This window comes from Cnephaeus nilssonii (assembly GCF_951640355.1).
Source record: "Cnephaeus nilssonii genome assembly, chromosome: 5".
In the NCBI taxonomy this organism is placed as follows: domain Eukaryota; kingdom Metazoa; phylum Chordata; class Mammalia; order Chiroptera; family Vespertilionidae; genus Cnephaeus; species Cnephaeus nilssonii.
The window spans coordinates 94,773,889-94,795,811 of NC_137076.1; the positions used below are offsets into that span (position 1 = coordinate 94,773,889).

The window sequence follows — 21,923 nt, forward strand, 5'->3', positions numbered from 1 at the left end:
TACCCGAGACCTCACACGCGCCCGAAAACACCTCCTAGCGCGGACCCTACTAACGGGCGCATGCGCAGCACAGGCGAAGGCCGTCAGCCATCCAGAGGTCCTAGCATCGGCACAGGGGTCCGTCTCGGAAAGGCCTGGCTCCACCGTCACCAGGAGGAAATCCTGGCTGCAGCTACCCGGCATTACTACCCGCAGAAAAACAAGCAAAACCGCGGTCCCGTCTCCAGCGCGTTTCCGGTTTAAATCTAACTTCCGGTTCGTCAGCCGGTTCCTGTCTCTGCCTTTCACTTCCGGTGCCTTCGGTTGCGCTGCGGCAGGTTCCTGCGTCCGCTGCCGACGGCCCCACCGCTCTCCAGGTGAGGGACTCCGGGCACCCCGGCGTGCAGCCCACCGAGATGCCGTGGGCTGGGCCACCGCACCTTGGCCGTCCTGGGGACCCCAATGCCGCCGGCCGCGGCGGGCTGGGGGCTGCCGGTGGGCGCCCTGGACCGTGCTTCCCCTGGTCCGGCGCCCAGGCCTCCGGCCCTGGGCCGCGGGTCGCCGGGGCCGCCGCCCTCCCTTCCGGCCTCCTCGCCCAGGGTTAGGGCTTCCCGCGCCGCGGTGGACTTTGCGTCCCCAAACTTCATTCCTTCCTCTTCTGGGGTTTGAGCATCTCTCCCCCTCACTGTCCCTATAGACACCCGGCCCTCTTGGACTTAGGGCTCTCTGCCTGCTTTCTAGGCGGTTCCATACCTGTCCCTTCCCACAGCGCTCGGCTCTGCCCTGCCTCTCGGTTGCTGCTGTGGTGCTGCCCTGGCTGGGAGTTGAAAGTAGCACTACTTTCTATACCGTTTACTAGGCTTGTTAACATCCCCCAAGTCCCCAAGATGTTACCTTTTGCTGCTGTTCCTTTCCAATTCACGCCTTTGCAAAGTACTTTTAGGCAAGTTGTTTTACTTCTTTGAGTTTTCTAGTCTGTATAGTCATATTAAAACTGTTTCAATTTGATTCCTTTGACTTTTTATTGAGGATCATAACATTTATGAGAGCAGATTCTCGCTAAAATGAAGTGCATTGCTCTAAAGTAACCCACTTTATTTAAATTCCTTAGTAGAGCAGGCTGTAAACATAAGAGTAAATTAAGTGAGTTTGTGGTGTTCTCTTATTACCAGACACATTGAAGACACTTTACACCTTACGGTTTTCAAATTATTTTTGCATATTAAGAATTTGCCTTCTTTCTTGCAGTTGGTTGTAATACATGAAGAGTACATTCAAAGGTTTCAATAAATAAGTGATAGCATTTGGAAATAGCAATACTTTGATATTAGAAAACCCAGTTCTCTGATGTCTGTGGGGAGAACAAACTAATGAAAACTGGTAGACAGCTTTATGAGGGAGACCTACCTACATGCTGTCTTTGAGCATAGCTGCTGCTACCTCATCTTTGTGTGCTTATATATGCACCTCTGGATTTTGTGTTTGTTGATCTTTGATGTCTATAGGTTCAGTTCAAGAGAGACAGTGGTGATGTAGGGAAAAACCATGAAATTTAGTCAGAAGACCTGTTACCAGCTATCTACCCATGAACAGATTACTTAACCTCTCTAAACTCCCGTTTCCTTAATTGTAAAAATGGGACAGTTCTTATCAAACAATCTTGTTAAACAAGACAGTCTCTATAAAAACTGTCCAATGTATTAAATATGAAACAAATAATGGCCATTTACTATTTAGCACAGTGCCTGGAACACTTGAGTTACACTTTTTAAAAAAATTGCCTCGCCAGTACTTATATAATGCTTACTTTGTGCAGGTACTGTATGACATAAATATGAACTAACTAAATCTTCATAAAAACCCTAAGATGTAGGTAGTATTATCATCTCTATTTTGCAGACGAGGAAGCCTAGGCACTAAGATTCAAGTAACCTCCCATAGTCAAATAGTTAATAAGTGGAAGAGCTGGGACCTGAACACAGATAATCTGGCACTAGAGTTTGTGCTCTTAACGACTCTCTCTCTGCTGCCTCCCAAATGTTAAATGAACATTGGTCCGTCATGGAGAAACTTGCCTATAGCATAAACCTGATCAAAAAGAGAGGGAGGGATAGGTAGCTCATTGTTACAACTTTCCAGGTGAACAGAGAGAATCTGATAGAATATGAGGAAGTAGTAACTCTAAGCCAAAAATTGAGAGGTTGGGGGAATTTTAACTTTGAGTCCTGGTAACCTTTGGCATTCTGGTAACATTACTGAAAGAAAGTCCTGCTTCTCTATCATCAAGTTGTAAAATAGAACCCAACTTATAAAACTTAAAGCCTGGCCTGTGTGGTTCTCAGTGGTTGAGTGTCAACCTATGAACAAGGAGGTTGGGTTTTGATTTCTGGTCAGGGCACATTCCTGGTTGTGGGCTCAATTCCCAGTGGGGTCGTGCAGGAGGGAGCCAATCAATGATTCTTTCTCATCACTGATGTTTCTCCCTCTCTGAAATCAAAATATATTTAAAAACAAACAAAAACGTAAAGTTACAGGTTTGGATACATGTTTGATATATTTATTTTAACTTGTGTATTTGTATATGCCTTTCTTCTAGGTGTATTTTTCTGAACAAAAGTTGCCTCAACATATGTTTTAAGGATGGCTCTCCCTATCATCGTAAAATGGGGTGGGCAGGAATATTCAGTGACCACACTTTCAGAAGATGATACTGTGCTGGATCTCAAACAGTTTCTCAAGACCCTTACAGGAGTACTACCAGAACGACAGAAATTACTTGGACTTAAAGTTAAAGGTAATTCTCTCCTCATGTCAGATTTTTTTGCATTGATATGAATTTTTATATTAGTTATTATCCTCTTCAATAAGTCCCTTTGGAAGATTTATTTGATAGGGCTATTCCTAAAATTTTTATGTGATATAAGGAAGACTATTAAATGTTACTTGAGAATACCACCAGGATTAAGATCAATGGACACAGACACCAGGGGGGTGAGGGCATGAGTGTGGGGAGTGGGGTGGGGAGTGGGAGCAATGGGGGGGGGGGGGGAGTAAGGACACATATGTAATACCTTAATAAAGAAAAAATATATATAAAAGATTACTTTTGATTCCTTTGATGGTGTTTGCATGTTAAATATTTGTCACACAAGTCCCAGGTAAAACTGTATGTTTTGACATTTGCCCTTTAGCACAACCTTTTCATAATACCTTGGACCTTGTACTCTCTCCAAATTATCTTTTCTGATTTGAAAGTAATGATGATTTAAAATAATGATTAGCAATTATATGTGTTGTTTATATCCAGTCTAAAAGGGATGTTCATGTTGTCTATGTTTGTCATATCATTGAAAGGTGTTTTGAGTAGCATTAAATCTATAGTGAGTGATCTTAGGTGTGCAATTTTCAAGACTTTTTGGAAAACAGTTATCTTCATCTTTAACAATAAAACCACTAATTTATTTTGTTTAGTAAGTTGAGTAAGGATGTTCCTTAAGACAGAGTTGGGGAAAAATCAAACCTTATATTAGTTGGTACTTCTTAGAGTGTTAGAAATTCCGAATTCAGCAGTAATAGTTTGTTAATTTAAGGGAAAAAAAATACTGCTGTGGGATCTGTACTGAACCTATTATTGTTAGGGTTTTGTATAATAGGATAGTGAAACCAGCACCTGAACTTTAGTGAGAAAACAGTCATTTGCTTGTATTGTAGGCAAACCTGCAGAAAATGATGTTAAGCTTGGAGCTCTCAAACTGAAACCAAATACTAAAATCATGATGATGGGAACTCGTGAGGAGAGCTTGGTAAATGTTTACTTTTGTTACCATTTGTCCCTGTGAAGATAATATGATTTATATTGCACTTCTGTATCACAGTTTAAATTATAAAATTGTCAGTTTAGTAGTAACTGAAAAATAACTGCACGGTGAATGTGGTATTAACTCCACAGAAAAATACTGGGGAACTTGTTAGTATATGGATAGCTGTAAGTTTAGTAGTGCAAATGGTCAAATTTAACATGGCAGATCTGCCCAGTGAATGTCTATAACAAATTATAAAATGAAAAATTTCCCACAGTGTGTGCTTGAAAAACTCTTGAACTCAATCTCTTATTTGCGTTTTATACTATGTATGTATTTATGTGTTAAAGATAACATGGTAAAAGAAAACATTTTCATCTTAATAGGAAGATGTCTTAGGTCCACCTCCTGACAACGATGATGTTGTCAATGACTTTGATATTGAAGATGAAGTAGTTGAAGTAGAAAATAGGTAAGTGCTTTTCACTACCAAAGAAAATTGGTTGTAATATGAGAAAAAAATGAATGTTTCATCTGATTTTATTTTTCCATTAGGGAAGAAAACCTACTGAAAATTTCTCGCAGAGTGAAAGAATACAAAGTGGAAATTTTGAATCCACCCAGGGAAGGGAAAAAGCTTTTGGTACTAGACGTTGATTATACGTTATTTGGTAAGTCGGCTAAAATTGTGTTTCATCTTCTGTTATCCACAAGGATTTTTCCTTTTATTTATTTTTTCCTTGCAATATGAAATATTTGAAAGTTTCTCTTATTACAAAAGAAAATCATTCATTGTAGAAAACACATATAAGAATAAAAAGAAGTCATCTATAATCCTGAGACCCAAAGATGACCACTTTTATAGTTTTGTGTATCTTCAAGGTGTGTTTGTATGTATATTTTTATTAATTTTGCTTAATGATATATTGAGTATTTTCTCATTTAATATTTATTGTGAATGAAATATATATATTTTTTGTTACACAGAATTCTAGTTTTTTGGTGCATCATAGGTTACCAAGTCATTCCCTACTGATTAACATTTAAATTTTTCTGAGGATTTTTTAAAAAGCATTTTTGATATTAACCCTGGTTTTCTGTTTAATTATATTCAGGGCCGATTTTTGAATTTAAAATTTAAATTATGTTCAGGGCCGATTCTTTAAAATTAGAAAGATGTTCATTTCCCCCTCTAATATTGTCAAGAAATGATTAGTTTACTCCTGATATTAGAAAGAATTTACTTACCACTATCCTAAACTTTAAGTACATGATATAAGTTAAAGAACATTTATTTTAAAATTTGATTATAAGTTAATTGGACCTGTTGTTTGGTGAAATGTGATTACATCTGGAAGGTGAATGATTCAAAGTGAGAATAAGTACCCGAGTTTGTTTTACATATTGTAAAGTAACATCTACACTTGAGAGACTAGATGACAAAAAAATAATTCTATACTTTACTATATAAGCTTGAGTTCTGGCTGTTGCTCTTCTTCACAAATTGAATATAATTGACAAATTAAAATTGGATCACAAAGATATTGAATTGTGTGCTTTGGAGTCACCTCTTTGTCAGCCAATGTATGTCAGTCTGAAGTAGCTTGCGTTTGAGTGCTCATATTACACTAGAGATCCGGTGCACAGACTCGTGCATCGGTGGGGTCACTCGGCCTGGCCTGCAGGGATCAGAACGAAACCGGTTCTCCAACATTGCCCGAGGGGTCCCAGATTGTGAGAGGGTGGTTCTCAGGTGATGCACCCCAGAATCAGGCTCCTTTCTCTCTGGTTCCGGGTGCATCACCTGAGAACCTCAGGTGCCAAGTCAATGCAGCTTGGCAGCTCCTGCGTTGTGTGTCTGCCCCCTGGTGGTCAATGTGCATCATAGCTACTGGTCAGAGTGTCTGCCCCCTGGTGGTCATTGTGTGTCATAGGTACGGGTCGGATGGTCGTTTCGGCTTTTATATATATAGATTTCCTAAGTTTAATTGATATTAGGTACTTATCCACATAATAAACTAATAATCATCTATGACTGATTTTCTTTTAGACCATAGGTCTTGTGCAGAGACTGGGGTAGAATTAATGCGGCCATATCTTCATGAATTCCTAACATCTGCATATGAGGATTATGACATTGTTATTTGGTGTAAGCTATATATACACATATATATATATATGTTTTGTTTGTTTGTTTAGCTTTCCATGGAAATAAGGTTGTTCCTTATATTCTGCTTTATAAAGTGTCACTTAAAATGACCTATGTTTAAATATGATACATTTTTCATTTGATTTAGCAAATTTTTAATAATCATGTTTGACTTTCTTGCATCACATAGTTGCCAAGTACTGCTGAAATAGTTAAATATAGGAAGAGAGTGGATTTTGGTGTCAGATAAAAATGGCCTTATTTTCATAAGATTCCCCCCACCCCCTTGATTAGGAACTTTTCTTTCTGATCTTTACTGTAGAATCTTTGATGCTTCAGGATATTGTTGCTTTCTTTCTTCATCACTCTAGTTTCAAAATACTTGGAGAAATATATGTATTTTAAAAATCATAGTGATGTGGTTCTTCAGAAATAAAGAAAGGCAATGTGAACTTACTTAAGGAAAATGAATGAATGGACTAAAGCGGTATAACAAATTGTGGTCTATGGACCATTCCAGGAACTTACAGGTTTGTGATAAGATAAAGGTAATGAGTTTGCTTTGAAAAGTAAATTTACTACATTATTGAGCACACTGTTTATTTCAATTGACAATTTTTTTTGTGGCAAGACTTTCTTGATAAGGGAAGCAGTGTATTAATTTACATCTCACCTTCCCACAAACATGTAAAGTTGCCTCTGGCAATGTCATAAGCACAGAGGACCTATCCTGATTGTGAATGAAATAAAATCTAATCAATTAAAGATACTACATTTAATTTTACTAGGTTTTTGATGAGAGGCCACATAATTATATTTCAGTCTGTAAATTTCCTTTGTACTTTTCCTTGTAATCTGCAACTCTCCATTGTTCAGTGGTAATACAGGTTCACAGCCATTAAAATTAAATACTGAAATACATTTTCTGGTTTGTAAGACACAGAAGAAAGCTAAATAGAGTAGGGTTTGAATTCTGGCTCTGTCTTTACTATATGATACTGGGTAGGTCAGTTAATCTATCTGAGCCTTAGTTTTCTCATCTGAGAAATGAAGATAAATAAGCCTATATTACAGAGTAGTTGTAAAAAAAAAATCGGTATATTACCTAATACTATGGCACTTAGTATATAATGATTACTTAGTAATTAGAAACCCTTTTCATTAGCTGTGAATCTTTTTCTCATCTAAAAATTAGAAACCTGAAATATATACTGAATTAAAAATTATTTTTTTCTCTCATGATTGTTGTCATTGTATATACACCAGTCTCTAAAATTTTAGTTCAGCTGGCCAGTTTTGCATGGAAGGTGATTCTTTTGGTGGTTGTGTGTGTGTGCTAAAGATACTTGTTTTGAGAACACCTCTCTGTTCCTCTATTGCCCTAAAACAATACACATATTTAAATAATTGAATTTCTTTTTCCCTTTATAAACATTTTGCTTGGTAATACCTATTTGGTTTAGTCCAGTAACTTGAGACCAGGAGGGTACATAAAGATGAGGGCTTAATATTTTAATATCATTGATCTTAAAAACTGGCAATAAACAGATATGTAACATAGATCAGTTTATGAATATAGTTGTCTCAGACTCTCTGTTAAACAAAGTTGTTAGACTCAATGAGCATTGAGTTTGGTGAGCCTGGTAAAATTCATTGAACCTGTCTAATCTTTTCTAAACTTTTTAGAAAAATTTATTTGTTATTGATTTCAAAGAGGAAAGGAAAAGGAGAGAGAGATAGAAACATCAATGATGAGAGAGAATCATTGATCGGCTTCCTCTTGCATGCCCCCCACTGGGGATTGAGCCCACAACCCGGGCATGAGCCCTGACTGGTTCATAGGTTGACACTCAACTACTCAACTACTGAGCCACTGAGGCCAGGCTGATGTTAACTTTTGACATATCATATTAATCTGCTTATATTGGCGTATATACTTGTGCATTGCCTGGATAGAAAAAAATGGGCATCCAGACACCCTAAACTTAAGTTTGGAACTGATAGAGAATAGTATTAGGCTATTTTTAAAGAGAATTTAAGTCTTGACTTACACATTTCCTAGGTTCACAGTTCTTTTGAACATTGGTTACCTGTATCTTTTAGATCAGGGGTGGGGAACCTTTTTCTGCCAAGGGCCATTTGGATATTTATAACATCATTAATGAGCCATACAAAATTACCAACTTAAAAATTACCCTGCTATATTTGGGTTAAACATTTAATTAACTCACCCTAATGCCTTGGCAGGGCTAGACCAAATGATTTCGTAGGTGTTATATGGCCGTGGGCCGGACATTCCCCACCCCTGTTATGTAAAAGTAGTTGTTTAAGTTTTATTCTGTCTTAAAGACACACACTGAGTTTATTATTATAAATACCTAAAGGAAAATCACCACAAATATGTAATTGATTAAACTTTTAGTCTTGCTTAGAAAACTATACAGAAGAAAGGTTTTTTAAAATGAAATTCATGCTTTTCATGTGTCTTGTATTCCTCATGTTTTAGCTGCAACAAATATGAAGTGGATTGAAGCTAAAATGAAAGTAAGTATCAAAAAACAATCTATTTAAGAATGTCTTGAAACTATAATTGTCTTTTTTAAAGTTTCTAATTGAATTAATTTCATTCTCACTGGAGGACATTTAGTGGATAAACAGTACAGGAGTTAGAAGTGTGTTTAGTCTGATGGTGGATTGTATTAAATTAAATACCTATGTCTTTTTCAAGAAGTATAGTGGAGCTCTCCTTTCTCTTCCCTCCCAATTTATTATAATGCTTTGTTTTCCTCTTTTTGTTCTGGTGTGTGATACTTAAAGGAGTGATGCTCTTTTAAAATAATGAATTGGGAAGTAATCTGTCTCTAGTTTCTTTCTTTGGACTGCTATTTATTGACTTAGCTAAGTGACACTAAAATACTTGCCAGTTGTTAAGTAAGAGGTGGTGGCCAGGAGGGTAGAAAGTTGGCATTATGGGAAGTTGTAGCTAGAATATTCAGAAAACCTGGAATTTCCACATTATTATATTTTAACCACATGAGTATTGTGTATTTCTAGGAGCTGGGAGTGAGCACAAATGCAAATTATAAGATTACCTTCATGTTGGACAGTGCTGCTATGATAACAGTGCATACACCAAGGAGAGGATTAATAGATGTAAGAAATCATTTTACTTTTATTTAAAGACTTGTTTCTTTTTTAATGTACTTTTATTTTTATATTGCTGGAATAAACTACATAAAGAGTTTAGACACATCTGAGTGGATAGTAAAGTATCAGTTGAGTGTAGACTTAGGAAGATGAATTTAAGGTTAATAGATTTGAATTTTATTTTTCAGATTTGAATTTTAATTATAAAATTAAGGGTTTTGATGCAGGAAAGTTCATGGATAATTGTCCCATGATGATGGCAGCATAGTGTTGCTAAAGACAGAGTGTGAGAAAAAATACTGACATCAAGGGAGGTACTAGAAACAAACCAAAACAGATTTACTGTGCCCTATGTGAAACTGATAAATTGGGGTAATGTCTGTGAAGCCCCAGAGAAGAGCAACAACAGCTATTAGAGAAAAGCCCATGTTTGGGAACCAACTGGTGGCTTGACATAACTACAAAATGACAACACTATTTAAGAGGATGTAGGATTCCTAACCCTGGGTGTCATAAAGCTCTTTTCATATTTCTTAAGACTTTGTTAACCAAGAAAATCAAGAATCTGGCTTATTGTGACAGCTCACGTATATTTGTCTTCAAATATTTGAGGGGTTTATACAAATTGAGGCAAGTAAAGTTTTAGTAAAATTAAGAAAAATATATCCTAATATATAAAAAGCCAGGGGCCGTCATGACCGAAACAACCGGATGGACGACCGAACACAGGCTGCGTGGGGCGACAAGGCTGGCAGGGGGGTTAGTGAGGGACGACCAAATGACTGAACAGCAGGCTGCATGGGGCAACCAGGCCGCCGGGGGTTGGTGGGGTGGTTAGTGAAGGACGACCAAACAACTGCACAGCAGGCTGAGTGGGGTGACCAGGCTGGCAGGGGGAGCAGTTGGGGGTGACCAGGCTGGTGCGGGGGGGGGGGGGGGGGGGCGGTTGGGGGCGACCAGGCCAGCAGGCAGAGGCGGTTAGGGTTGATCAGACTGGCAGGGGGGCAGGTGAGCAGTTAGGAGCCAGCAGCCCTGGATTGTGAGAAGGATGTCCCAGATTGGAGAGAGAGATGCAGGTTGGGCTGAGGGGAACACCCCCCCCCCTCCAGTGCACCAATTTCGTGCACCGGACCTCTAGTGTATATGTATTATTAATCCTCACCCGAGGATATTTTTCCATTGATTTTTAGAGAGAGAGAGAGAAACATCAATGTGAGAGACACATTGATTGGTTGTCTCCCACACCATATGAGCCCCGATAGGGCCAGGGATCAAACCGGCAACCCAGGTATGCGTCCTTGACCAGGAATTGAATCATGACCATTTGGTCTGCAAGCCAGCACTCTTAACCACTGAGAAAAACTGGCCTGGGCAAAATTAAAATATTTTAATAATATTCTTTGCTGTAGCTAGGGCACTAAGAAGAAAATAGGCTTCTTACATTAAAGGATGAAAGAGAAAAAGAAAACTTTTTTTTTAAATTCTCACCTGAGGATATGTTTAATGATTTGGAAGAGAGTGAGAGAGAAAAGTTGATGTGAGAGACACATTGATCAGTTGCCTCCAGTACACACCCCAGCCGGGGATCAATCCTGCAACCTACGTATGTGCCCTGATCTGGAATTGAATCCACAATCTTTTGGTGCACAGGGCAACGCTCCAACAACTAAGCCACTGGCCAGGGCAAAACTTAACATTTTAAAATTTCAACCATCGTCACCATTTACTTACTACTATTTAATGTCAGGGTTACTGTTATGATATAATCTCATCTATATATATAAAAGCCTGAGCAACCGAACAATAGAACGACCAGTTGGCCAGTTGCAATAACTTGCACGCACTGACCACCAGAGTGCAAACACTCAATGCAGGAGCTACCCCATGGTGGTCAGTGCGCTCCCACAGCCAACCTCCTGTGGTCCCTCCCCCTGGCCGACTGGCCCAGATCAGCCCTGATCGGGACTGGGCGAGTCGGCCCTGATTGTCCCCGATCACTGGCCAGGCCAAGGGACCCCACCCGTGCACAAACTCATGCACTGGGCCTCTAGTATTATTATAAATGAGACCCTTGCCTTCATGAAAATGTACTTTTGCCACTAAAAATTAATTTATTTTAAAAATATTTTTTCTAAATGTATAAAATACATTCACATGATTCAAAATAAAATGTACATAAGAGAAGTCTTCCTCCCACTTGGGCCCTCCCTCTCCTTAACGCTCCTTCCCATGGGAAATCACTTATTCTTGAGTGGTCTTACAGACCTAATGCAAGTACCAACAGATATGAATGTATAAGGAATTAATCTTTTTGAAGGCTCATTTTAAGAATTCAGAAATAAAAGCAAGGACTTACAAATTATTGTGCTTTTGAAGTTAAGCAATCAAATGCCCTAGAAATTATGCACCTGTGCCACTGAATTAAAGACAAGTCAGTTTTTCTGTAATATTTAAATTCTGTATGAAAATATTTAAATTCTGTATTAAAAGATCCAGGTACATTGTCCATCACTAAGGTCTTCTAGTTCTGAGGGATAGTATTAGCCCAGGAAGTCATATGTCTGCTTAGCAGACATCTAAACCATTACTTTAGGTTCTTTTTTTTTTTATATATATTGATTTTTTTACAGAGAGTAAGGGAGAGGGATACAGAGTCAGAAACATCGATGAGAGAGAAACATCGATCTGCTGCCCCCTGCACATCCCCCACTGGGGATGTGCCCGCAACCAAGGCATGTGCGCTTGACCAGAATCGAACCTGGGACCCCCAGTCTGCAGGCCGACGCTTTATCCATTGAGCCAAACCAGCTAGGGCACTTTAGGTTCTTTTTAAATTAAACTATTATTCTTTCTTTGACCCCAAATCTTCATGTTGAAATTATGGGAAGTCTTATAATGGGGTTTAGTTCAGTTCAGTATGAACAGATCTTTCAGAAGTTAACATTTCGAGATACATCCTGCTTTCAGGTGTGTTGTATCTCAGTCTGGTCTGGTCACACAGCCAGCTGTGCCTGCCTTACAGAGGAACACCTGGTGTAGTTCTGCAGGGCATTTTATGTTGTTGCTGCTTTTTAAGAAAGGGTGAACAATTGATAAAATTTGAGTTAAATCTAAACTTTTATTCTAAGGTAAAGCCTCTTGGCGTTATATGGGGGAAGTTTTCAGAGTTTTACAGCAAAAAGAACACCATTATGTTTGATGACATAGGAAGAAATTTTCTAATGAACCCACAAAATGGACTAAAGGTAAGACAAATTTTACTTGCTATGCTCACATAACCTGGAATATGTGGTAGCACTTTAATACTGTTGAATTTCATAAATTTTTGGAAGTACTCTATCATTATGGTCATGCAAGAAAAGCTTAATTGTTTAGAAAAATTTATATAAAATTGAACATTGTCTCCTTGGTTAGCCAACTCATTCACGTGTTTTATTTTTAGTTAAATTTGGGGGAGCAACATGAGCTTATTGACCATTGACTTTTAGCATCAAAAGTGAAAGCATCAGCCCTGGCCAGTTCGGCTCAGTGGGTAGAGCATCGACCTGGGGACTGAAGGGTCCCAGGTTCAGTTCCGGTCAAGGGCACGTACGTACCTTTGTTGCAGGCTTCTCCCTGGCCTGGGCCCTGGTTGGGGTTCGTGCAGGAGGTGACCAATTGATGTGTTCTCTCACATCGATGTTTCTTTCTGGCTTTTCCTTTCTCTTCCACTCTCAAAAAAAATCAATGGAAAAATATCCTCGGGTGAGGATTAAAAAAAATGTGAAAGCATCAGACATTTTATTAATAAGGGATGCAAATCTTGGAATTTCTTATATTCTAGTTATCTGGGAAGCTGGCAGTAAGGGTCTTTTTCAAAATATATTTTGATTGATATCAGAGAGGAAGGGAAAAGGAGAGAAAGTCAGAAACATCAATGATGAGAGAACCACCGATTGGCCACCTCCCACACACCCCACACTGGGGATGGAGCCCGCAACCCTGGGCATGTGCCCCGACCTGGAATTAAACTGTGACCTCCTGGTTCATAGGTCAACGCTCAATCTCTGAGCCATGCTCAGTGTTTTTGTTTCGTTTCGTTTTGTTTTGTTTTTAATTAGAGACAAAAATGTATGCTCTCCTAGCTATATGAAAGTTTCATAGAAAAATATTGAAATGAAAGTCATCAATGTTAAAATTTGTCTCACTTGTTAGATAAAGCTTGTATTTGGGTTAACTTTTTATGAATGAAGTGATATGAATGAAATTATTAAATTAGTAAGAAGGGGAAAAGTCTAAGCAGTTTTGCAAAGAAGAGACACCATATAGGATTCAAGTGCTATAAGAAAGCCAGTGTTTCAGGTCCAGACTGAAAAGATAACAAGGTAAAATTAGGTGGAAGAGCTCTTAACTTGTATTATAAACATTACACCATGACTATCGGTTTGTTAAACTGAGGTAATATAAAAGTAATTTTTAATATTGACATCCTTGTTGATATTTTAATTTCATTAACTCTAAATGATAGATGAGTGTAAATTTGGACCAGTTTCCATAGTGCAATGTGAAATACTGGGTAATGTTTGTTTCCTGATAGATAAGGCCTTTTATGAAAGCTCACCTAAATCGAGATAAAGACAAAGAACTTTTAAAATTAACTCAGTACCTCAAGGAAATAGCAAAATTAGATGACTTTTTGGACCTAAATCACAAATATTGGGAAAGGTAAGTGCTAATTGTTTGTTAATTTTCTCTTTCCATTAATGAATGAAAATATTGGCGACTCTGATTTTACACATAACTCTTAATTTTTATTTTACAATGGGTAAATCTAAGAATATTTTCTAATCCCATGACCTCTCCCCTAAGAGTATTTTTCCCTTTTGTCTTAACCTCTAACTAGTCAATAAACCCACATCTTAAGATCTCTAGTACTTCTAATAGAGAGGAATTGAGAGTCTGGTACATGTTTGTGATGCTACCTGTAAATTATTTTGTGACATGAGGTAGGTCACTTTATTATGAATCACTTGGGCTTGTAATCTCTGTCTGATATTGTAAAATAATGTCTGCATAAAATAAAATACACTAAAAATTTATTTACAAATAATCTGTGTATCAGAAATGTTAGCGAAATTTATTCCACTAGAAAAACAAATTGTAGATGATATAACTAAATGGTAGGTATAAATGCCACAATGCCAGGAAGTGAGCAAGTTTTACACCATCTAAACTTGTCTAGGTGTTACGGTTTTAAGAACTCTTTCCTCATTCCCCATTACCACCGAGTATGGTAACTTATAAATGGGATAGAGATATGAAACTTTTTATTTATTTATTTATTTATTTATTTATTTATTTAAACATATTTTATTGATTTCAGAAAGGAAGGGAGAGGGAGAGAGAGATAGAAACATCAACGATGAGAGAGAATCATTGATCGGCTGCCTCCTGCACGCCCCCTACTGGAGATAGAGCCCGCAACCCAGGCATGTGCCCTTGACCAGAATCAAACCCGGGACCCTGGCCGATACTCTGTCCACTGAGCCAAACCAGCTAGGGCGAGATATGAAACTTTTAATTTATTGGTAGATTCCTATAACATTACATGAAGGAAAGTTTGTTTGATTAGTAAATTAATGTATTTGCATCTTTACCCTCTTAATCAGAGTCCCTTAGCAGCTTTGGCCCACTATCTTTGTGTAAGAAAAATAAGATTTTTAAATGGAGTTTGAGGTTTTGGGGGGGAGAAATTACAATATTAATTATAGGTAAGGCAGTATAGAGTAATTGAGGGCCTTATTTTAAATCTGAGCTCTGCCACTTTCTGGCTGTGTGAACTTGGGGGAATTGCTTAACCTCTTTGTTTCTGTAAAATAGGAATAAGTTCTAATAGAAAACTTTTCATAGAGATGTTGTGAGGACCAAATGAACATAGAGTATGTGTTTAGAATAGTGCTTGGCACATAGTCCAAAACTGTTGGTGATTATTAACAGTTATTACTCATCTTTAAAAGTTTTGGTACTGCCCTCACCGGTTTGGCTCAGTGGATAGAGCATCAGCCTGTGGACTGAAAGGTCCCTGGTTCGATTCCAGTCAAGGGCATGTACCTGGGTTGCAGGCACATCCCCAGTAGGAGGTATACAGGAGGCAGCTGATCGATGTTTCTTTCTCATCGATGTTTCTTTCTCATCGATGTTTCTAACTCTCTATCCCTCTCCTTTCCTCTCTGTAAAAAAATTAATAAAATATATTTAAAAAAAAGTTTTGGTACTAAAACAAACTATTTTCCTTTGGGGAGAGAGTTAGATTGTTACTGTGCGTTTAGCATGGTACAGCTTAGACATCTTTTATTTCTTGCAGATATCTCTCAAAGAAGCAAGGACAGTAGTTCCAAGTTATGCTGGCAGTTATTGAAGATACTTGAGATCCACGAACTCTTGCTTTTATGCTAGAAATCATTATAATAGTGCTGGACACTGAAGCAAATACCAGACTGCTTATACTTATACTTGGTCTTCCAGTTTTTTGTAAATTTAATTTTATATTTTTTGAAGATCACAGCAATATGCTAAAAATTTTATCTCTTTTCCCCCTATGTGAATATATTGTTACTCTTGACAAAAGACTTTCTCCAAGTTTGAGTACTGAGGTGTGTCCCCCACCCCCCACTCACACAAAAAAAAGTGGACAGAAATGTATACTCAACGATATCATTTTGAGATTTTGGAAACAAGTTATGTTTTACGTTCCTGCCTTATTTGTGTTGTTGTTGAACTAAATCTAAGACCAATTCCATCTTGAAACTACTGCTTTTCCTTTTAAAACAAACAACAAACATACATACACACACACACACACACACACACACACACACGTATTTTCAATAAGGAACCTAGTTTGGTATGCTTAAAAGTACCAAATTTTAAAAAATTTATTTTGTCATAGACACAGTTTCTCTTCTTATCCACTATTGACATCTCTAAATTGTGAGCTGTCTGGTTGTATGTGTGTCAGTGTTTGAGTAAAACTGGAAAATGTCAGCTGCAATACCGTTATGTCATGGTATGAATAATAGAAAACATAAGATTGAAGAAGAAAACTAAGGAACAAGAATGTTTCTTTTTGGTGGCTAAGTAAAAACATTTCTGCCTAAAACCATTGTCATAAAAGCAGAGGCAATACATTTTAAAATGGGACATATCACTGATTCAGCCCTAAAAAGCATGAACAAAAGTGTTTGTTCTGTTCTAGCTATAATCTTGTCTAAGTGCAACACTGTTTCAGTGAAAATATCTAGCCATAAGCTTTAAAATTGAAATGCTTAAGCCTGCAAATATGTAATGTGACCACTGTTTTGTGTTGACAGTATTGGTTTATACAGTTCTTGTATTTGAAAGGAATCTGATCCTTTCAAATGAACCTGGTGTATATTGTTCTTACGGGACTATTTCAGTGGTGTAAATAATAAATACCTTTTCTTAAAACACTGGTTGTCTGCTCTGTTATCCCAAATACTTTGTAATCACAAAACAAACATTAGGTCCAGGCAAGGACCTCTTGAAAAAATTAAATGTGTGTGGTTTTACAAGGGTGTATTTCACTATTCATGCATTCAGAATTGGTTTTTAACAACTACTTAGATATATTAAATTACTTAATTCTAATAAGTACCATGTTTTCAAAAAAGATAAGCTATTTTTTTTCTCAAATAAACTTTAATTACACAAATGATTATTTTTGCTAAACCCAGTCCTTTTTCTCCTCTACAGGCATTCAGTTGCATCACCATCATAATAGAATAAGATGGAGCCACAGGGTCAAACAGAAATACATATTTCACATACATGATCATCCCACCAGGTTTCCCCTCAACCCCTAATACCTCTTTAGGTTAAGTGTGTTCTGCCAAGGTTGGGGTGTGAGGGTGAGGGTTTGGATCTAAGCAGGCCCAGAGTGTGATTAGGAACTCCAGTGATGGACATACTAGAGGTCCTTAGGCACCTCAAGCCCTGAATGGGTCAGCAATTCTCCGTCACAAAGGGGAAAGGCAGGTACCACTGGACCCTGGAAATCTATCTGTAGCGTGTGGACCACAGCAACCCAGCTCACATCCACCAAGCTCAGTATCTGGGCCTCATACTCCAGCAGCAGCCCCACCTTCTCTGGATGCCCGATGCCCTCAATAGGGGCTTTCTTGTTCGCCAACATGGTGTGCCACTTGGGCTGGGCATAGGTGAACACCCAAGAACAGTCATCAACACTGATGCAGCTATCCCGAGAAATGTCCACATCTGCCACTCCTACCTGGAATTGCTGGGAGCACTTCGCTGTTACCTCCCTATAGCGCCTGCACTGGTGATCGCTGTGTCTACCAGCACCACTGCCCACTCCCAGAAACGCTCCACATTCAGGGAGCGTTTGGCGGGCTCCAATCCATATTTAACACCTGTGTCTTCTCTGAAGCGTGCCAAGCTGCTGTGGGCGGTTTTCTCTTCCAGTTTGAAACTGACGCCTCTGCAGACTTCAGCAGCAGCAGCCTCCAATCGTCTGGCTCCCCAGCAGCACAGGCACCGAGAACATGTGAAGGGCAGCACCATCTTGCGCCCCTTTTCTTTTTTTAAAGCTTTAAAAAATGTATTTTATTGATTTCAGAGAGAAAGGGAGAGGGAGAAATAGAAACATCAATGATGAGGGAATAATTGATCAGCCGCCTCCTGAATGCCCCCAATTAGGGATTGAGCCCGCAACCTGGGCATGTGCCCTGACCGGAAATTGAACCATGACCTCCTGGTTCATAGGTAGATGCTCATCCCTGAGCCACACCCACCGAGCAAACAATTTTCTTTATGACAGGTGATTATAAGGATATATGGTGCAGAAGATTTTGAGACCCCTTAATTAAAATTACTCAATTAAGATGTGTTTCTTTAAAAAAAATAGTATTGATTTTAGAGAGAGAAACATAGATTTGTTGTTCCACTTACTGATGCATTCACTGGTTGATTTGTATGTATTCTGATGTGGGATCAAACCCACAACCTTGGCATATTGGGATGATGCTTTAACCAACTGAGCTACCTGGCCAGGGCCTAAAATGTGTTTCTTAATTCTGAGGCTAAGTTTAAATATTTAAGGATGGAATAGAATGTTCATTTCATTGGTACATTGCTCACTATAAAAGGCAGCTTATTTCAAAGTAGGCATGGAAAAGACTTAATCTTTTTAAGAGAAGTGAACACTTAAAACTATTCAAATGGCTCAAAAAGAGCAGATATATTTTTTAAGCAGACATTTTCTAAATCAATATAAACTCAAATACAAAACTTAGCAAGCCTCAGAAAGCAAAATAGGATTTTTTTTCTTTTTAAATGTTTTTATTGATTTGATAGGGATAGAAACATATATTGGCTGCAAGACCCCCCCACTGGGGATCAAGCCTGCAATCCAGGCATGTTGTGCCCTGACAGGGAATCAAACTAATGACCTCTTAGTGCATTGGATGAGTCTCCACCACTGAGTCACACCAGCTGGGCACAAAGGAGGAGTTTTAAAAACACTTTTGCCATTAGGTGGTGCCCAAACCAAACATTAGAAGCCAGTGTGCTAAATGAAACAATTCTGAGAGAACATTGTCATTGTCAGCTGATTGAGATCACATGTGCTTGTTATTAATACATTCATAGAAGATGGAAGTTTTGGCTTGTCCTTGCATCTCATGATTTATTGGACGTACACTGGTCTTATATATAGCTTCCTATGTGTGGTACACACAACAGAGCCAAGAGATGACTTAATTCAGATGCATAGTCTGGCGAAATAGCAAGTTATTTTTATGATACAGTAGTTGCCCTCATCCATGGTTTCACTTCCTGTGGTTTCAGTTACCCACTCTCAATTGTGGTCTAGAAATATTAAATGGAAAATTCCAGAGGTAGTAAGTTTTAAATTGCATGGCATTCGGAGTTATGGTGAAATCTCGCGATAATCATCCCTTGGTCCCGTGTCTTCTCGCTGTAGACCCTGCGGCTCATTAGAAGCTTAGTCGCCATTTTGGTTATCAGATCCACGGTCAAGGTACTGCTGTGCTTGTGTTCTAGTAACCCTTATTTCTAGTTTATCATTGCCCCCAAGGTCAACTATAGTGATGTTGGCGATTTAGGTATGCCAGAGAGCAGCCGTAAAGTACCTCCTTTGCGTGAAAAGGTAAAAGTTCTCGACTTTAAAAAAATCCCGTAACCTGAGGTTGCTGACTTAACGGTAAGAGCGAATCTTACATTCGTGAAACAGGAGAAGGAAAACGAAATTGTGCGAGTTCTGCTGTCGTACCTCAAACGGCAAACAGTAGGACCACAGTGCTTCATGAGTGCGTAGTTGGGGAAAAGGCATTAAATTTGGGGGTGGGAAACACGGCATCACCATGGCTCGATGATCCTGATTCATCGTCGGAAGGTCCATAGTCGCCTAACGCTTCGTCACAACTACGTCATTCACCTCGTCTCGCCTCACTCATCTCGTCAGTCATCGTCACGACGAGGGTGAGTACAGTATAAGAAGGTATTCTGAGAAGAGTGAGGGAGAGCAAGCACATTCACTTAAGTGTTATTATAGTGTGTTGTTATAATTGTCGTAACTTACTACTAGTTGTTAATCTCTAACCGTGCCTAATTTGTAAGTTAAGCTTTATCATCATTACGTATGTATAGGGAAAAACCACAGGATATAGATAGAGGGTTCGGGACTATTCGTGGTTTCAGGCATCCAGTGGGGGGTCTCGGAACGTGTCCCTCGCAGACAGGGAGGGATGACTGTATAATTTGTTCCACACCTTCAAACAATTTGTACCTAATGAAGTATGTGCAACCTGAAAACTGCAAAACATTAATCTTTGATTTAGAGGGCAGTTTGATGTCTAGTAGCCTGTCCTGTCCTTTATGAAAATCAGTTATTGGGGTAATAATACCTATAGGAGACGTTTCCTTTTTTTTTTTTTTTTTTTAAACAACTGGAAGGTTTTATTTATAATTACCAAGAGGACAGTATTAAGAGGAAAACTTTTCTTGATGAAGTCTATATTTTACAAATACTACCTTGGCTTTTTAAAAGTTTTGTACAAGCAAGGGAAATAGAATGAGCAAATACTTCTTATGGTCCAGGCAGTCGCCAACCTTTTGGACCTCATAGACCACCAGAGCCTCTGGACTGGAATACCTGTCAGCCCCCCACCCGCTACCCCTCTAATTCCCCTCCCAAAGTGCATATGTTTGAAATATAGTGGAATATTAACATTATTTTAATCTTCTAACTTTGGAAATTAGCTATTCCCAGGTAGAAGCGTGCTAATTTTGCCATGCCATGTAAGAAATAAAAAATCATTCCAAAGCAATGAGTTTTTAAAAACATTTTTTAAATTGTTAAGATAAACTAAGCTAAATGTTATTTCTTTTCTGATTAGATTTGTTAATACCTATTATATATCTCAAGGCACTGTCTCAAGGCACTGTTCTTCATAGATAAACACCATGAGATTTTTCTACCCTCACAGAGCTTATACTGTATTCAAGGAAGGGAAACAAGAAAGAAAGAAAAAAAAACCAATAAGGTAATTTTCAAAGAATGAGAAGTGCTATAAAAATATGATAGGAAGTGATTGGGGTGATGGGAGCAGTAGGGTGGTGATTCACAATGGCATGAGATAAGTAGGAGGCCCTGAATGAGAAGAGACATCATTCAGAATATTATGGAGAAGATTGTTGGGAGTAGAGCTAGGAGCAAATGCAAGACCTTAAGGCAGGAACCAGGTAGGCAGATGCAGGGACTAGTGGGAGGTAATTGGTGCCTGGTGGGAGTTGAGCACGGGGAGGATGGTAGAGCCCAGGGGGTAGGTAGGATTTTGCAAGTCACAATAAGTAACCTAGTGAATTCTAAGTGAAATGGGGGGAACCAGTAGAGGATTTTAAGTAGGGGAATAACTAATTTTTTAACAGACTTATTGAGAAATTGACACACTATACATTTAACCCACTTGCATTTCAATAGTTTTTAGTATATTTACAGAGTTCAGCAACCATCACTAGGATCTAATTTTAGAACCTGATTTTTTTTTTTTTAAAGATCACTTTGGTTCTTTTGTGGAGAATGGATTATAGAGGGCCAAAAGTAGAAAAGACAGGAACAGTTAGGAGGCTATTGATTTTATCCAGGTGAGAGGTTTTCAAAGTGAAGTTTGCATTTTTTCATTGCATCATTTCCCAACTACCTGTCGAGCCCCTGTGATGTGCCAGACACTTTGTGAGGTGCCCGGTGTTGATCCCTGCCCTATAGAGCATGCAGCTGTGGGACTGTGCATGACAAACTCAGCCCCCTGTGCCTCACCACTTGGTAAGAGCTTTAATTTGAAGAATAGAAAATTCAACACATCAAAGCCAACATATAAAGACTCTTTCTCACCTCACCTCCACCCTCAGTGAACAAGCCCTTTGATTCCAGCTAACCCTCCTGTCCAGAGGCTGGATGCAGGATGGAGTGTCTAGTGTGAGCATGCATGGATGACAGCAGGGGGAAGAGCTCTAGATTTGTGCAGTCAGGAAGACACATCAAATGCCTCTTTCATTACTTTTCGGGGGGGGGGGGAGGGGGGGATGTGCTGCAGTGAGAACATCCCTGTCTAGCTATTTCATATATGGGCAGCTGAAAAGACTTTTAGAGTATTTTGCATTTGTGTTCTCTCAATATATTTCCACTCCTCTCCTAATATCTAATGGGTATGCCCTAGGTTTGTGGTTAAATTCTCCTGCAAGATATTTCCTCAACTCCCAGTCTATTGAACTCATTCCTCCAGCGTTCTTGGGGCTCACTCATCTCATGC

The 21,923-nt window shown here is 38.8% G+C and overlaps 1 protein-coding gene and 1 pseudogene across 2 annotated transcripts; one reads left to right on the forward strand and one right to left on the reverse strand.

Annotated features, from left to right (window-relative positions):
• The first annotated feature begins 213 nt into the window (after positions 1-213).
• UBLCP1 (ubiquitin like domain containing CTD phosphatase 1) lies at positions 214-16,502 on the forward strand. Its single transcript, XM_079770525.1, has 11 exons — positions 214-356; positions 2,576-2,773; positions 3,691-3,782; positions 4,166-4,251; positions 4,335-4,450; positions 5,830-5,928; positions 8,435-8,472; positions 8,983-9,081; positions 12,204-12,320; positions 13,652-13,779; positions 15,419-16,502. Exons 2-11 carry the CDS (start codon positions 2,620-2,622, stop codon positions 15,444-15,446), a joined length of 957 nt encoding a protein of 318 aa, XP_079626651.1. The 5' UTR covers positions 214-356; positions 2,576-2,619; the 3' UTR covers positions 15,447-16,502.
• A 197-nt stretch (positions 16,503-16,699) lies between these two features.
• On the reverse strand, positions 16,700-17,979 carry LOC307099245 (SPRY domain-containing protein 4-like; annotated as a pseudogene). Its single transcript has one exon. The product of its transcript is annotated as an SPRY domain-containing protein 4-like (transcript).
• Between the last annotated feature and the right edge of the window lie 3,944 nt (positions 17,980-21,923).

Coding starts and splice junctions, on each gene's coding strand:
- UBLCP1 (XM_079770525.1), top strand. CDS start 2,620: ATGGCTCTCCCTATCATCGTAAAATGGGGTGGGCAGGAATATTCAGTG. Junction 8,473..8,982: donor GGATTGAAGCTAAAATGAAA/GTAAGTATCAAA, acceptor GTGTATTTCTAG/GAGCTGGGAGTGAGCACAAA. Junction 13,780..15,418: donor AATCACAAATATTGGGAAAG/GTAAGTGCTAAT, acceptor TATTTCTTGCAG/ATATCTCTCAAAGAAGCAAG.